The sequence below is a fragment of the Podospora pseudocomata genome, chromosome 5 (assembly GCF_035222375.1).
Source record: "Podospora pseudocomata strain CBS 415.72m chromosome 5, whole genome shotgun sequence".
NCBI classification, from domain to species: Eukaryota; Fungi; Ascomycota; class Sordariomycetes; order Sordariales; family Podosporaceae; genus Podospora; species Podospora pseudocomata.
Genome location: NC_085889.1, coordinates 2,450,465 through 2,467,713, shown reverse-complemented (window position 1 = coordinate 2,467,713; position 17,249 = coordinate 2,450,465). Strand labels below are relative to the sequence as shown.

The window sequence follows — 17,249 nt, the reverse complement described above, 5'->3', positions numbered from 1 at the left end:
CGAAACTAAGCCTAAGAGCTGCAGCAAAGATCTATTCTGTCGATCATCGGAAGCTGGGTCGCCGCAAGCAGGGTCAGCCATCACGACGCGATATTTCAGCCAACTCGCGGAAGCTGACTACTCTAGAAGAGTCTGTTATTATTCAATATATTATCGACCATAGGGCCCTTTGGTAGTCGTACTTCCGATTAAAACGCGTAGTGAGTTCTGGTTGCCGTTTAACAAAGTTGTGCGCCCAGAGCGCGCCGACGCGTCCCGCATCGCGTTCGGCAAGCAATCGGTTGGCCATATCTTCCACACCAGACAAGCGAGGAGGAAATCCTTTCAAATCTAGCGAAGATCCAGAGGTTATTGGCGGCTGGTTTACACTTGTACGGAACACAATTGCGAAGTATGGTATTCTGGAGGTGGACATCTACAACTTTGATGAGACGGGGTTTATGATGGGTCTCTAAAACGCCAAACAACCCAACTGAAGCCTCTTCACAATCTAATCTCATCAAGTCTCGGATTGCACAGCATCAGAATAGCTCTCCAACTGAGATTTTAAAGGCAGTTGACGTCCTTGCGAAAGGAACGTCCAGGATAATGCATCAGTTAGCATTATTGAAGGTAGAGAACCAGAGTCTCCGAGCAGCAAATGAAGCACTAAGCAAGCGCCGAAGGGCCAAAAAGCAACGTGTTCGGCAAGGAGGATCACTCTCTGTACAAGGTGCACAGGATTTGCAGGGTCAGAGAGATGTTGAGGCGCAGATAATGGAGGAAACGCAGGTAGGTAGTGGTCGGAAGCCGAGGACCGAGACGCGTGCGCGACGTTGTGGCAACTGCGGCGAGCCTGGTCATAATGCGCGCACATGTCAGAGAGTTGTAGAAACGTCTGAGGAAGATAATTCCAAGTAATTTTAATTGTTTTGAGCTGTTTTGGTGGAATTGTTCTTGTATTTGCAGTGTGGGTGCAGGGAGTGTGGCGCTTTCGCTTATAAACCACGTTATCTTAAGAGTTGAATGAGTAATATGTGAAGATGAGGTGTACAAGTTGTTAGGTGCAAAAGCAAAAGAAGAAAACAAGGAAATGTACTTTTGGTACGAATTGAGTCAAGACGGTGTTGCATTCTAGATACAAACAGTCCATGTCCGGAGAGAAGTCCGGTTGTTGCGATGGATCTGTTTACCTCAAGAATCCTGGCCTGCTGAAACCTGCGAGAGACCATTACTTCCGCCAAGCACCGTCGACAAGCTTTTTCACCCTAGAATCAAAATGCCTCGCATACCCGACCCCCTGCCTGGTGGAATAGGCACCTATAAGCTGCTGTTTAGGTTGTATCTAATGTCGAATATAATATATGGAGATCGTAACTGTTGCGGCCGCATACAGCGACCTCGTGCCAGTGCTTTGTGGATCACATATGGCAAAATATCTTTCCCCGCTTTTTCGATGAAGACAATGGCTTTTCGTGGGGGTATCAGCTACCATCGTGCGCCGGCTCCCTAGAACGATAGGACTGCAAGGTCCAGATTTTGACAACTCTTCCAGGTGGTGAACGAAAACTTCAGCCCGTTTTCATTCTTGAAGACAAGAAGACTGGCTGCGGTGTTGAGGCTTGGGAGAAAACTAAGAGACAGTTGGAGCAAGAGTGTGGCATATTTACTGATAAGAACCCGAAGACGGGTAGCAAAAGAAAGCGTGCGAAGAAGGAAGAGCGTCCGAAGGAGTAAAAGGACCCGAATAAGTGTATTTGGCCGGCAGTCACAATTGGACGCGATGTCCATTTCTACGAGTTCAACCCGGAACCAGGCGAGGACGATACGGGAGAAATGAATTCGTTCATGTTGAAGACAGAACAGACACTTCATATCAGGAATGACGAGGTGACGATAGTGGGCATAGTTCGCGAGATTGCTAAAAAGGCCAGGGTTCGATGCTGCACTGAAGGACAAATAGATAGATCATGACAGAGTTTAAACCTATGATTGGGCCAGGAAGCGCCCCATTTTCCGTTTGTGAGCCCCATCTTCCTCCGTTTGTGAACCCAATGTTCACCCCTTTGTAAGCCCCATCTTCCATTTATAAGAGAATCTATACCCGCGCATTACCTTCCTGATATCCGCGTATTTACCCCTACAGGGGTTATAGTTATATATGGCCATCAAGTACATACACCTCATCAACCAAATTATCAACCACATCACCAACCACATCATCGACCATGTGTCAGGGACAACTATTTTCGGGAAAAGGTTAGTGAGACTAAGGTATATGAGTGATGTGAGGTGGTTTAGTAGACTCTACCTCCACGGAACTCGCTTGTCCAACTTGGCGAGCTCCTCCTGGCATCCGCAATTAACCATCTGCAGATAGGCAAGTTGACAAAGAGGGACTCATTGAAAAAGTAGAGTGGTTTTCCGTCCTCAAGATAGATTGGCAGAGTACTTGGGTTTGCAGACAGAGAGATAGAGGGCTCTAGTGAGTCTTGAATGTGCAGTCCTTTCTGGGTGGGAGACTTAATGTCGTTGTTTTGGGCGTGGGCTTCGTCTGTCACGGAGGAGATTGGCGTAAATCCAAAGTTTGCGGTGACAGTGATAAAAATGGCTCAATAGGAAGCGAAGGGAGCTTGGAGGCTAAAGCCAGAGCGAAAGCTTTCCACAAAAAGGGACCTCCGTGCAACAAGAATAAAAGGAAGATTTTAGGGCTGTGTTCGATAGAACGGCAGCGCCACCCTTGAAGCTCCGAAGGATAACCGCCTCACAGGCTGTGCAGTCATTCGTATGACCTTGGCTGGGTTAGAGTTCTGTGTCATTTGCTAACAAATGCTCATGCGACCAAGCAACTTCGCTTTATTGCTCACAAATACAGACACCACTCTGACTACTATTAGCAACGTAGCCTGTTATGACACGTAGGACGTAATCCTATTCAAGGACACACTCACTGGTTGTTCATCTAAACAATATCGTCCCCGCTGCCGGTTATAGAGAATTTAACCATATTTTGATGGATGATTATTAAATATTGAAAGATAGTTAGCAGCCCTTGAAATATATTCAATAGGCCTTAGAAGCAGGACAAAAGTCCTTAAAATATCATAAGAACAAGTTTTGAAAGACAATTTTCAGGCCTTTAAAGATAATTCCAAGGCCTATTAATTTTCTTCCAGGTCCTTTTACCGTATTATAGAGAGAGTAAGTAAATATATAAGGAGGAGGGTATCAGTAGGACCTATCAGTGGCTAAGAAAAGGCTCTTTCATTGTATTGGTAGAGACCCTTACTTGCATCTGCTAGTATGCTATTCGACCAGTAACACTCTTTAACATGTTCATGGGCATAACGTGTCCTTTATGAAGGACTGCCATGTTCACGTACCAGCTATGATGTGTTGCTGTAGCATGGTAGGCTATCATATTAATATTGTCTTTGAGACACACTATGGGATTAATTAGAGTCTGGAGATACTTCCAATAGGTATGTTGTACTTTGATCATGTCATGTATGTGACGTTGAACGTCCCCAGGAAGCCTCGCCTGCATCCCCCTCGCTGTCCAGCCACCCAGTCCTCACGTCTCAAGTAAAAACCTTCTTGTCCTTCGCCTTGTACACATAGATGATGAAATAAGTCTTGCAACTATCCGTCAGGCTGTCCCAGCCAGCCCCCGGGTCTTTGATCTCCAGGTCGTCGTACTCGGCGGAATGCTCCTTCTTCAGCCAGGCGTGGTAGCCCTTTTTGTCGGTGTCTTCCCGGTAGGCCTTGAGGACGATTTGCATTGGCACTGAGCTGGGGGGTCCCATGAGGAGGTTGGTGGCTTTGTCGATGAGCTCTGACTCGGGGAGGTCTCCGTTGTCGGAGAGCTTGTCGTCTTTTTGGTTGGGGAATTCGACTTTGTGGGCCATGTTGGGGTCTATGCCGTCTATTAAGCGGACGAGGGAGACGGTTTGGGATTGCTGGTGTTACGGGTGTTAGAACAGGATTTCGTTATGTGTCAGGGGAAGAAGGCTTACCTCGGTGATGCGCCAGTAGCGGTAGTCCTTTACGGTTGAGGCCCAGGCAGATGGGCTTTGTGGGAGTCAGCTTGTGTGTACGTTGCGACAACGGCTGGAGCTGGAACTCACTTGGAACAAAGCACAGTGTCTCCACCACGCGCCTCCCAGGTCAAGGCAGCGTTCCCGATTGTCTGGCCCTGGGTCGTCGTCGTGGTGTTACTGGTGTTCTTGGCGTAGTTCACCCCAAAGCTCACTTGGGGTGAGGCAAAACTGAGGCCGGCGGCCTTCTTGGTCTCTTCCTTGGCTGCATCGAGTTGCTCGTTGGTCTTGACTTTGACTTGGCGGCTGCTGCGGAGGAAACCGCCGAGGACGACCTTGGTTGGGAATGCGTCACCTGTATTGGAGTATGAGCTTATGGACTTGTCTGGAGCTTGGGAGGGAAGGTGGCACCGTAGTCATTGATGAACTGGACTTTGTCGTAGTCGCTCTTGATGTTCTTGATTGCTTCCTCGCACTCGTCGGAGAGCTGGAGGTAGCGGGGGGAGAGGTCTATGGCTACGCGGGGGAACTGTTCCAAGGTCAGTGGTTTGGACGTCTAAGTCTACCTCGACATATGACAAACATACCTTGTAAGCGACCTCCAAGGTAAAGTCGGTCTCTTCAGTGAGATTCTTCTTGCTGTAGGAATTCTCGTCGGAGAGGGCCGCGGAAGCAGAGATCGACTTGCCAAACGGGCTCCCGCTTCTACGCAATGTTTAGCCATGGGTACAAGACCAGCAGTGAGTTTGTGACTGACGCATTTGCTTCAATAGCCGTGGAACTGAATCCTTCCCGCGCCATGGACCGTTGGAACGCAGTCCTGGTTTCGGTGACGGTGACTTTGGAGTCGTCATCGATGTAGAAAGATGGAATGCCTGGGACAGTGTTCTGTTTGGCCTCATGTTAGTTACCTGTGGGTGGCAATCAGATGCGAGTTTGACAAACCAGATATTCCTTCACCGCCTTCTTGTCGCTCGTCTTGTCGAGTGCCTTTTCCTCTGGCACTGGGGCTTTCGCTACTTCGCCGAGATCCGGAGAAGGTGCCTGGAGCGGACGACGGATTGAGAAGGCTTCTGTTATCAGCTTGGAATTGGATCCCAGCAATGAGTAGGATCAACATACCTCTCTTGGGAGCCTTGACCAAGAGCCCGGTGCCTGGCATGTGGGTATAGCCATGCAGAATCCGGTTATTGAACAGGATATTCTCCCACTGCGTCTCAGTCAAATCGGCGGGTTCGGTGTAGTCCCTGGAACTGTATTGATACAAGTCTATGTCAGCATTGTTAATAATATGTCGCCATCTGCACAAGACATACATAGCTGCCGTCGCGTAATTTTGCTGCAGAGAGTCAAGCTTTCCCAACAACTCGGCGGTATTCCCGAGTTTGCCGCCATCAATTCCTTTGCCAGCGCTTCCGAGTAGGTTTTTGAGATCAGAGATCACAGTGGATTGCGGGACGTTCTCCTGTGGCTTGCTGGCCACGACCGTGGAGACGAGATGAACCGTGACGAAAGGAACACCCTTGGGCTTGGGCTTTTCCTCCGTTTCAGCAGCTGGTGCTCCCTTTACCTTCTCGGTGGCCTTTGCTTCGGGAGAAAGGCTGGCAAGGTTCTGCAATGTTGGTCAGCCAAGATAAACAAAGGTTTGTAGAAAATAAACATCTTACGTCAGGGGTCAAGTGGATGTAGTCATTGAGAGACGTGCTGTCGGAGAGGGCATTTTTGCCATTGGTGCTGAAGGCGTATTTCTTTGGGCTAAAGACATGTTAGATTCCGCCCACCGTGGCCCCCAAAGATGTTTGACATACATGCGGCAAAGGCCCCTGAGCTTGGACAACGTTGCTTTTTCCACATCGGAACCCAGCGTCTTGCTAGAGATGGAAGGGAACGGCTCGCCGCCTGGGCTTTTGATTTGGATTTGAAAATCGGGGAAGGAAGCCATGATGATGATGATGATGATGATGATGCGTGATGTATGACAACGGTTGGCGATTCGGGGCTTGAAAGAGCAAAGAGTTCTGGAAACAAAGTGCTTGATGATACAACTCTCCTGTCAAAGAAGCCATTTTTATCCTTCTTGTACGTGGTCCATGCTTCGTCGGCTCGACTCCAGATCAACACGGGGACCTACCCCCCGGCAAGCCCGCTTGACCCAATGGACACCTTCTTGTAGATGCTCCACACAGGTATGCCTGCGTCACTCCCGATAACTTGCAGGTTTGGTGACACTTAGTTCTAAGACATACCTTCAACCCGCAATCCTCAGCCAGCCACTCACCCATTCACCCACTGTAGGGTTCCCCGCTTTGGTTCTTGAAGCACGCAAATCTAACCACTTGAGCCCACAGAGATGTGTTGACAGAATGTCGATCAATCCAATTGACAGATCGACAGCTGCACATCGCACCAATCTCGCCGCTAAAGGCGGGTCACGATGGGTCAACTACAGCTTCAGTCTCGTGAAATCATCATCCACGATACAGCAACCACCCGCCCTCGAAGACATCAGCAACCGTTTATCGCGCGTAACAAGAATACTACAACTCCAGATGATCCACACGTGTACCAGACCTTGAGCCACCGTTACGTCAACACAGCGAGTCGAGCTGAAACTCCATCTTGTGAATCAATCATCGTCTCCAAAATACCATCACGGCCCGAATGCCTGCAGAGTGCATACGAGCTTCGGGGACGACCTGGTCGGCGATCTCCTGTTGTTTGACAATGATCTGACGTCGTGAGCATGTCCAAGGTAGCACAGCACGCCTCGCAGACTCACAGCATTCTCAGGTTATATAGCGACATTTGCCTTCCCTCCGTCTTACTCTTGTGGCATCATCTGCAACATTTACACTTTGAACCCATCGCACTCAATATCTCTACCTCGTCCACAATCATTCACCTTCAACATGTCAACCGACTGGACTAACGACCCCAAGGCAGCAGAGAAGACCTTGCAGGACTCTCTCGAGGCTGAACTCAAAACGCACCCGGATCGTTTCCTCAGAACGGCGAAGGCAGACGGTAAGGTCACTTTCAATGGCGACAAGAGCCCATTCTACGGTACGATTACCACTCTGCGTGCAACCATGTCGTTGATGTTGGGACTGACACAAAGGTTCTTTCAGCCATCCAAACATATGTCTGGTGCGGAATGCTGTACCCCGATAATGATGCCGACTTCCAGAAGAAGCTCCCTCAGTCCCGGTTCAAGCCTTTGGAAGCGGTCCTTCCCAAGATCTACGAGGTATGACACCTTGCCATCAGCCTGGAAAGCATAGGTGCTTACCATGTGAACAGGATACCAAAGATGCTCTAGTCGCTGTTTCTTCCTCGTGCCACAAGTTCAGCAGTGGGCCCATGGAGGGGGTCTGTGAGTTCTCTCCACCCCCCATTTTGAACCCACGCCCTTGGCATTCTGACTGACGTTTCTCAAGTCTCCTATTCCTCCCTGGTGAAGAAATACGCTGTCAACGCCAAGACCTCCCTCGGAGCCGACGATGGCCTCGGCGCGCAGCTCAAGACGCTGACGTCGGACAAGTACAAGAACAAGGACAGCATTGACGATGATTTCGAAGCGGCGAAGGAGCTCGCGAAGGAAAGACTGGAGGAGCTCAAGTCGGACGCCAAGGAGAAGGAAGAGCAGAGTGACAAGTTGAGGAAAGACCTTCAAGACGTGAGATTCATCTTGATGTTTGGGACGGCAGAGAAAGAACTTATGACTGACCTGTCGGATGGATGATAGTTCCTCAACGAAACCGAGGCCAACAAGAAGCAGGTCACCGCTGTGAATGACAAGTATCTAAGCCCGGTGACGGATTCTGGGGGGAAGCATTACAAGAATGCGATGGTGTACTTGAACCATGAACTGGAAGACTTGCAGAAGAAGCTCAAGGACGCCAAGGATGAGGCTGATAAGCAGAGCAAGGAGTTGGTGAGTTCAATCCAAGCCATTAGCGCATTCTACACATGTTGTAAAGGTCACTGACTTCGTGCATGTTCCAGAAAGAGGAAGGAGACCCCAAGGGTTGGAAGTTCTGGGTCAATGTGCTCAGCGGCCCTACGGGTACTTGGAACCTGTACCAGAAGCTCAAAGACTTCAAGGATGCGTTGGACAAGTGGTCCACCCAGAACAAGGAGACGGAGGATGTTCTCAAATGCCAGACTACTGTCACGGCCTTGGAGGCTCAGATTGATGATTTGATCACCAGGATGACAAAGGCGGTGGAGGGGATCCGGTTGATTCAGGACACTTTCCGGCATTTGGGAGAGTCTCTTGACCCTGTTATCAAGGCCATTGACAAGATTGAGAAGGGCACGAGTTCACCATTGCAGGCTATCCGGAAGTCCAACATCAGCCATGGCATTCAGGATGCTGTCACAAAGTATGACGAGGTAGGTTTTCTGCAGAAAATTGGTACTTATCCATTTCAATGGAGCTGACAAAGAGTTTGCAGATTATCAAGGAAGCCGAAGACTTTGCTAAGGCAGCTCAGATCAAGGTCGTCGATGCTTAGACGCGGTTGGCGGTGGGCGTAACAACCAAGCATGCAACAGGTTCTTCTGGTCATGACTGTGCTGCCAGCCTGTCAAGTCCGGCTTCTCTCACGGGATAATATCTGGGCTGCTTTGGTTCTGTGAAAAGAGGGCTACTGTTTGAGGGACTGTTTTTCGGGGATTTGGCCAGTGATGATATCTCAGTCTTGAACCGAGGTCTTCAATCTGATATATTGTTTTCTCTTCCTTGTCACTATTTTCTCCTGACCCAAACCTACCTGGTCGACCAATGCCATGTTGTGGACAATAGCTGGCGCGTTTGTGCAACGAGCACACTTCATGTGTGCCAATGGAGGCCTACGGAACCATGCATCTTGACAGGACACCGAGCACGTTTGATGGCCAATACCCAGCGAGGATCAAAATGCAGTTCCAACCCCACACATGACAAACGTTTAGGCATTAATGCTTGACATCAAAAATACTTTTCGTTGGAACCATCTTCTTTGAAACCTCATCTCGGTTCCATCCGCAAGGCCACAAACTTCAACAGCACCTCTGCCCCCCAGCAGTGTAACGTAAGCTCTTCAACCCTCCCTGATAGTCAAGGTATGCCTCTCCATGTCCTTCAATTCTTGTTCTGCGCTGACGACCGACCGCTTGAACTTAGATGACCGTGGAAAAGTCCATTGTCCCAAACGAGCCCCCTCCCTATTCGCCTCCAGTGAGCTTCTTCGGCCCGACCGCCATTCAGGGCGCCATTCTAAACAAACCCTGGACACACATACATTCTGTGGGATCGCAACACTGGCTTGGTCCTTGCCATGCGCGACGGCAACTTGGCGCTAGTCCCCATGACACGTTACGCACTCACAAGGATACTTGGCACTGGGAATGTGAAGAGAAGGGAGGCTGGTTTTCGCTTCGGCATCCGGCTGTGCGAATGAATATTGGTTATCGGGTGGGAGGACGCCTGTCTCGATGGGCTGCTAAACTGATGGTTGGAGAGTTTGATATGTAAAGCAGGACAGGTTTAGCTACAGAGTGGCCCCTGAGGGAAGGCATCAGTTGTGGTGGAAGAGGGACGATAGTCTTCATGTTGTCGTGCTCGATCCCGCCAGTGGCAGTGAGTTGCATTTGAGGTCGGCAGGGCCGAATGACGTGGTGAGCTGGGAATTTGTCCAGCTGGCGGATGGGGATAGGCAGTAGTTGACTGTGTTGACTGGATAATTAGATCTCTCCGTTGAAATGCTTGAGATATTGGTTCTGTTGGACTCCTTTTTAGGTATGTTTCAAGAGCTAATATGTCCCTTTCGTATCCACCGCCATGCGGCCTTCCCCTGAAATATCATCCCCACGGTCCGGACAAGCACGCCTTGCCACCTTTCTCCATCCATACGAGCAGAGAGCCCTGTCACAACATGGCTGGCTTCAGTGATCAACCACTGTCTATTATAGAATAGTTTAGATCACTTTCAGTGTGACAAGGGCTGTAATATCAGGGCTTGGAACTCATGGTTCAATTCAGGCTAATGATCTTCAATGGCCTCGAAGAGCGTGATGAGGAAGAAGAACGTCTAGGAATACAAACAGATCTCAGAGACGCGTATTTATCCATCGTCAGGTGGTCCGTGCCCAGTGGCCTCGAGCCGCTGCCAAGTTCCTCAATATCTCAGGGGCCAGTGGGCTTCCTTTGATAACCGCCATGCCTTCAGATTGCCTGCCTCGCTTTCAACGAGAGGTTCACAACTTGCAGTTACCCCTTCTTGCGGTGGTATCGGCAGTGTTGCTGGCCGTGGTTGCGGGTGGTTGGCTTTTGCCGTGTGACACCATCTCCCCCCTTCTCATGCTCGCCCACGAGCTTGATGATGGCCTTAGACCTCCAGACGTCGGTCCTTGGGCTTGTCGGGGTGTAGAGCGTGGAAGGCTTGTAAAGCCGCCTTGGCTCCATCACTGTAGAAGTGATCGTAAGGTTCCCAAGTCCAATGTCTCCTTTGCGGCCAACCTTCCCACTTGACCAGATACTTGACTTCTTCGCCCATCATGGTCGAATCCATCACCTTTTCCACTTGATAGTCTTCTGCCTCTACCGGCTCAGCTTCTCGCAGGACCTGGTCTGGATCAGGCAGTGCCTGTCCGCCAGCGCGATAGGGCTCGATGAGAGAGACGTGGAAGGTATTGTGGATCCGCCAGTGCTTGGGGAGAGTCAGTCGGACAGCGGTAGGAGAGATCACCTTCTGGATTTTGAACGGGCCTAGCATCTTTTTGTCCAGCTTCTTGGAGGGTCGTCGAGTCTTGATGTGTTTGGCATTGAGCATCACAAGTTGGTCCTGTTCAAATAAAGGGGCTTCTTTTCTCTTCAAGTCGGCCCACTGCTTCATGCGCGTGCGGGCGTCCTCTAGTGCTTTCCGCGCTTCCTTATGAACTTGGGTCATCCAGTGTGCGTACAGCCGACTCGAGGGATTGTGGACGGTGGTATTCGAGGAGGGGTTATTGGAAGCAGGGTGATAGCCATAGTTGGCGAAGAAAGGCGACATGCCTGTAGTCGACTTGCGAGCGTTATTGTACGCGAATTCTGCCATAGGGAGTAACTCATTCCAGTTAGCCATCTCGTAGTTGACAAAGGCACGGAGATACATCTCTAATTCTTGGTTAACGATTTCTGTCTGTCCATCTGTCTGCGGATGGAAGGCTGTGCTCATGCGACTGTTGATACCGACGAGCTTCAGGAAGTCTTTCCACAGGTGGGCGGTGAAGCGTGAGTCTCGATCAGAAATGATGTCCGCTGGGACGCCGTGAAGTCGCCAATACTCGCGCGCGAAAAATCCGGATCAGGTCGTCAGTCTTCTTCGCTTCAACGCGTAGGGGAATGAAGTGTGCCATCTTCGTGAACATGTCCACGATGACCCAGATCGAGTCGCATCCAGAGGACAGTGGAAGGTCCGTGATGAAGTCCATGGAAATCGCTCTCCACGGCTTCCAAGGGATCTCCATTGGTTGGAGCAGCCCGAAGGTGCCATGGCGGGGGTTCTTGTTCTGTTGGCACTCTCTGCACCCACGTACGTATTCGCGGATGTCTTGATCCATGCCTGGCCACCAGAAATTGCGCCGTATAAGGTCGATAGTTCTGTCCATTCCCAGGTGGCCGGCGATGGCTGCGTCGTGCTCAGACTTGAAGATCTCGTCGCGTAACGCGGGGTCCTTGGGGATCCTCAACAGGTTGTTGTGGTACAGTAGGCCATCGTCCGCATGCTCATTTTTGGGCGGTGTGGCCAGGTCCCTCGTATACTCGGCATCCTGGTGGGCGGCTGTTTTGACTCTGGCGATGAAATCATCGTTCCATGCCGGTGTAACCGGAATACTGGCGAGCCTTGCTGAGGAAACCAGAAAGGAAGGTCCTTCATTTGGCGGTGAAAAGTGGTGATTTTTCAGGACCGAAGTGATTGGCTGGTCCTCATCTCCCCCTTTCTCAGGCCGATATTGATCGAGTCTTGAGAGCACGTCGGCCTTGCCGTTAAGTCGTCCAGGCCGATACATGATAATGAAGTTGTAGGCGGCGAGCTCTTGCGCCCACCTTGCCTGGCGTCTATTTAAGACCTTCGCTGTGGTGAAGTATGCCAGGTTCTGATGATCGGAGTACACTTCGATGCGATGCTCTGCCCCTCGAGGTATCTCCGCCATCTTGCAAAGCAGTCGACTATAGCTAGTAGCTCTTTGTCGTGTACTTCATAGTTCATCTCTGGTTTGGTGAGCTTTCTGGAGTGGAAAGCAACCGGGTGGAGCTTGCCATCGTCCCCCTTCTGGGACATCACTCCACCCAGGGCGAAGTCAGACGCATCCGTCTCCAGGACCGCCAGCTTTGCTGGGTCGAAGTGAGCGAGGATGGGAGCAGTGGTGAAGGCCTCCTTGAGCCTGTTGAATGCTATTTCCATGGCTTGTGTCCACTTCCACTGACGTGCGTCGAGCTTTAGGGATGCCGTGAGGGCTTGGGCAATGGCAGAGAACCCCTTAATAAAGCGTCGATAGAAGTTGGCGAAGCCGATGAAGGATTGGGTGGCCTTGAGTGTGGTAGGTCTCTCCCAGTTCAAGATGCAGTCTACCTTCTCCTTAGACATAGAGATCCCATGCTCAGAGATGATATACCCAAGGTACTCAACCTGCCTTGTAGCCCACACACACTTCTTTGCTGAGATGGTGAGGTTATTCTCTTTCAACCTTCGTAACACCTCCTTCGTGAGCCGGTCGTGTTCCTCCATAGTGTCGGCGTATATAAGGATATCATCCACATATGCCAGTACCCCCATGTCAATGAGGTCGCTGAGGACTCCATGAACCATGGCTTGGAAGGTGGCTGGGACGTTGATTAGTCCAAAATGCATGACCGTGAACTCGAAGAGGCCGTAGCGGCAGCGGAAGGCTGTCTTCCACTCATCTCCTTCCTTGATTCGTACGAGGTTGAATCCGTTCTTAAGATCGATCTTAGTGAAGTACTTGGCTCCGGCAAGTCGATCTTGTAGCTCGGTGATGAGTGGTAGAGAATACCGGTTGGGGATGGTGATGGCGTTGAGCGCTCTCCAGTCCACAACTGGTCGGAGGTGATCCTCATGCTTTCCTTTCTTTTCGATAGAGGCGTCCTTATTGACCATGAAGACAGGAGCGCTGCAGGGGGACTTAGAAGGCCTAATCTTGCCTTCAGCCAGCATCTCATCCAGCCATGCTCGCAGGAACTTGAGTTCCTTGCCGCTGAGGGAGTAGATGGGTCCCCATGGTGGTGTCTTGTCATCCACTAGGTCGATCGTGTGGTCCCATGGCTTATGATCAGGCAGCCTTTGAGATATATCGTCAGGGACCAATGGTGCCAGGTCCCGGAAGCGTTCAGGAATAGAGCTTCGATCGTCCGTGACGCTGGAGATAATCCTACCAACCTTCCCAAGCACCGACAGGCTGGTGCACCGTTCGCGGCAGGTGGGAGAGGTAAACACAATCTTAGAGGGATCTTGATTGTAGAAGCCCGCTGGTTGGTGTTCTTGGAGCCACCAGTGTGGTAGGATAATATCGCATTCCGAGTCGAGCTTACTGACTTCGAATTGCAATTTGGTGAAGTGGTCTTCCGCGTGCCTGAGCACTACAGTGTCGGAGTAGAGCGCTTGCTTACTGACATCTCCTTCTCCAGTAAAGGATTGAAGATAGAACCCTGGAGGATGGTGGAAGGTCTCAATAGATAAGCGGCTAACCACGTCTTCTGATAGGACGGGAACCGTACTGCCAGGATCCAGGAGGACGCGTACTGGGTATTCCCGAGGGCGCCCATTGATGTCCTTGATAATGCTCATCTGGATGATGGGCCTGGTTCCCACCTTAGGCCGGCGTCTTGGTTGTTCATCTTCGTCCTCCTTGCTTGGGTGAGGGCGCTTGACTCCCGCAATGGTAACGCCAGTCGGCCGGTTGCATCCTGTCGGCGTGGGCAGGCGGCCTAGTGAAAACCCGTCTCGGTACCGGACATATCGTCGTCGAGTACCTCGAAGACTGGTGTACTCCGATAGCGTCAATTCGTACTTTCTTTGGAGGTGTTATTTCTTTCTCTTTCTCCTCGGCCTTCCGTTTGACCCCAGCTATCTTGGGAGGAGCAGCGGGGAGGTCGTTGCCGGAGACATCCTTTCTTGCGAAGCAGGCGAGGGTGTGATGGTTGTTGCGACCACATCGCCAGCAGGCGGAACCGTCCTTCTTATGCCTGTCGACGTTCTCCTGAGAGATCCTTGCTAAGGCTTCCTTGACGGTCGCCCATTTAATATCTTTCGGATCGGGTCTGGCGTTTGGTGCTTTGGAGGGTGCCTTGTTGCTTCTTAAGGATGGATTTGACGGTTGTTGGGAGCGACTTTGGTGGGGAGGGCCCGACTTCGAGCGCTCCGAGATCGAAGTGGGCGTGTCTTTTCCCGCCCGGTGACCAACTGAGATGCCAGGGTTGGTGAGCATATTCTCGTAGATGTGGCCAGCTTCCTGGATGGCGTGGAGGAAGTCCTCATCCGTTTCTGGGACGCCGCCTTGTCTTGAGTAGATTAACTTGGTGATCTCATCCGGAAGTGCCTTTGAGACATGACTCTGGAACGTAGTCCCCGACCATTGCACCACCTCGTTGAGGTCGCTAAGCTCGGTCAAGTACTGCGAAATGTCCCCTTGATACTTGAGTTCTTGCATCTTGCGGGCATTGCGGTACCTTTCGGCTGTATCCCGGAAGCGTTCCTTGATAGCGGCTGTATCCCGGAAGCGTTCCTTAATAGCGGCTGTATCCCGGAAGCGTTCCTTGATAGCGGTGGTGTAACTACTCCAGGCGTCTATAAAGCCGAGTCTCTGGACTTGGCTCATTCTCTGTTGGTGCCATACCTGGGCCTTGTCGGTGAGAAGTGATCCAACCCAGTTAATCTTGACCTGGTCGTTGGGAAAACCAGTAGGGTATGAATCCATATACGCTTCCACCTTAAGCCACCAGGAACGGAACTTGGCGAGGTCCCTGCCGTCGTAGGACGGGGGCTTTGTCATGTGTACCGGGTTGACTTGGATCGGTGCTTGAGAAAAGAGACGAATGAGTCGAGTGAGGTCCTCTCGACCCGAGGGACTGGGTGATCGAGGGCGGCTGCGTGTGGCTGGAGGTCCTCTGGGAGGTCCCCTTCCGGCTCCTCCAGCAGATGATCGCCTCTCACGTCGATCGTCATCGGGGTCCTCTGAGTCCGAGTCATCTGGATCCGAGGGTGGTTCTCCGGCGGTAGCGTGGAATCGTCGTGGGGGAATATTTCCTCCTCCGCCACCGTTGGGTGTAGGCGTCGCGTGTATAGGTCCGACCCGAGTAGCCTCAAATTGAATGTTGGCTTGGCGGGCCGTTCGGCGTGCTTGAGCATCTTGTAGTGCTTGGTTGGTTAAGTTGTCGCGAACACGCCGAGTTGAGGATGACACCTTTGATGGTATGGCTGTGGATGGGTGCGAGGGTCGCGCCGATGCCCGTTGGCTAACGCTACGCCAGACGGAGTCGACATTGGCATTGGGGTTCTGTTCCATCTGAGCGCGGAACTCCTTGAGGTCTTCTTTCACGAGCTTCTTGATCCGTTCCGTGATAGCTCGTTCGTGTTCGTCTAGAGTAGAGGGTTCGACGAATTCTTTCGCCAGAAGTCCATCGATATCACGGTCACGCTGGAGCGCCCAGTTCTCGACTTGATTGTTGAACTTCTTCTGGCTTGCAACCTCCTTTTCGAGAGTTACCAGGGCGGAGTGGTGGCGGTTGGCAGATTCACGAAGCTGCTCAATAGCCTGTTGACGCTGACGCTCGTCCTGGGTGATGACCGCGATGGCTCCCCAGATCTCGTTTGCAAAGGTGGCACTGGCATTCTCGACTTGTTGCCGGAAGTGCTTGATCTGCTGTTCCGAGACCTGAACCCCAATCTTGATCAGGCCGGCGCACACAGTGTACTGCTCGCGGATATGCTCGTATTGATGCTTAAGGCGTGCGAGTTCCTGGTGATCGATGCGGTCCTTGTGTTGCTGCTGAGCAAGCTGTCGTACACCCTCATAAGCTTCGCTCATGCGGCGATGGAGTTCAATAACCCAGGGTGCCGGGTCGTGAATAGCACCAGGCAAAGGCTGGATATCAGAGGGGTCGCTCATAATGACTTCGAAGTCCTGAGGCGAGTAGAGCGTGAGCTCCATGTGGTCATCGACCTGGACAGGCTCAGCTGAAGGGGAGCGATAGTCTGACATGTTGTAGGTCGAGATGGACGCGTACGTCGGTGACACCGTGATTGGTGATGTCGGAAGAGGAATGTGGGCGGCGTAGCCGGGAATGAAGGGTCGCGGAGTAGGCGAGGCGTTGAAGGAGTATTCTCCTGTAGTGAAGTCGGAATCTTCGTCGTCGTCAACCCAAGGGTTACACGGTAGTGGAACGAATCCTTCAACGATATCTGAGGGTGGAGCTGATGATGATGTGGTGGACATCAACAAAGGAAGAAAGCGGGGTAAGTGGCGATAGCGCTATGGCGTCGTAGTGCAGTAGTTGTCGTCTTCGATTGTTTGAAGATTATATGTGACAAGGGCTGTAATATCAGGGCTTGGAACTCATGGTTCAATTCAGGCTAATGATCTTCAATGGCCTCGAAGAGCGTGATGAGGAAGAAGAACGTCTAGGAATACAAACAGATCTCAGAGACGCGTATTTATCCATCGTCAGGTGGTCCGTGCCCAGTGGCCTCGAGCCGCTGCCAAGTTCCTCAATATCTCAGGGGCCAGTGGGCTTCCTTTGATAACCGCCATGCCTTCAGATTGCCTGCCTCGCTTTCAACGAGAGGTTCACAACTTGCAGTTACCCCTTCTTGCGGTGGTATCGGCAGTGTTGCTGGCCGTGGTTGCGGGTGGTTGGCTTTTGCCGTGTGACATTCAGGCTGTGAAATTCGTGAGAACCTTTATCAGTCCTCATTGACTCTGAACCAAAACACCAAGTTTCACGGCAATGCCGTGATGGTGCGGTCCAATTGATCAGGCGGCCAAAGTTAAGATTTTTCTAGAATAAATTGTTTCACCTCAGCCTCATTTCGGAAGTGCCTTGCTCTCAAACGCGCTGAGACGGAGGGTCGGTATTGGGGCTCGGGGTGGATTCAGGGATAGATATAAAGAGTGAGTTCAGGAGTTGGATTCAGAAACTAGGTCGGTAGTGGTAGAATCCATGATGTCAGGAATTGATGTGACGCTAGACTA

The 17,249-nt window shown here is 51.4% G+C and overlaps 2 protein-coding genes across 2 annotated transcripts; one reads left to right on the top strand and one right to left on the bottom strand.

The window, feature by feature from the left end:
• Nucleotides 1-3,377: 3,377 nt before the first annotated feature.
• QC762_511830 (uncharacterized protein) lies at nt 3,378-6,150 on the bottom strand. Its single transcript, XM_062891579.1, has 11 exons — nt 5,825-6,150; nt 5,684-5,771; nt 5,333-5,628; nt 5,139-5,269; nt 4,962-5,089; nt 4,774-4,904; nt 4,604-4,721; nt 4,398-4,545; nt 4,107-4,371; nt 3,996-4,050; nt 3,378-3,938 (listed from the first exon to the last, which is right to left on the bottom strand). The coding sequence occupies exons 1-11, from the start codon at nt 5,956-5,958 to the stop codon at nt 3,561-3,563; spliced, it is 1,872 nt and encodes a 623-aa protein (XP_062742233.1). The 5' UTR covers nt 5,959-6,150; the 3' UTR covers nt 3,378-3,560.
• QC762_511820 (uncharacterized protein) lies at nt 5,984-9,754 on the top strand. The gene is made up of 9 exons (XM_062891578.1): nt 5,984-6,202; nt 6,257-7,079; nt 7,145-7,263; nt 7,317-7,389; nt 7,454-7,692; nt 7,762-7,950; nt 8,022-8,411; nt 8,474-9,122; nt 9,184-9,754. Exons 2-8 carry the CDS (start codon nt 6,926-6,928, stop codon nt 8,531-8,533), a joined length of 1,224 nt encoding a protein of 407 aa, XP_062742232.1. The 5' UTR covers nt 5,984-6,202; nt 6,257-6,925; the 3' UTR covers nt 8,534-9,122; nt 9,184-9,754.
• Nucleotides 9,755-17,249: the final 7,495 nt, after the last annotated feature.

Excerpts from the sequence above, each read along its gene's own strand:
- QC762_511830 (XM_062891579.1), bottom strand. The coding sequence starts at position 5,958 with ATGGCTTCCTTCCCCGATTTTCAAATCCAAATCAAAAGCCCAGGCGGC. Across the intron at positions 5,629-5,683 it reads ACATCCACTTGACCCCTGAC|AACCTTGCCAGCCTTTCTCC; the intron begins GTAAGATGTTTA and ends CCAACATTGCAG. Across the intron at positions 4,546-4,603 it reads CCTTGGAGGTCGCTTACAAG|TTCCCCCGCGTAGCCATAGA; the intron begins GTATGTTTGTCA and ends ACCTTGGAACAG.
- QC762_511820 (XM_062891578.1), top strand. The coding sequence starts at position 6,926 with ATGTCAACCGACTGGACTAACGACCCCAAGGCAGCAGAGAAGACCTTG. Across the intron at positions 7,390-7,453 it reads TGGGCCCATGGAGGGGGTCT|TCTCCTATTCCTCCCTGGTG; the intron begins GTGAGTTCTCTC and ends ACGTTTCTCAAG. Across the intron at positions 7,951-8,021 it reads ATAAGCAGAGCAAGGAGTTG|AAAGAGGAAGGAGACCCCAA; the intron begins GTGAGTTCAATC and ends TGCATGTTCCAG.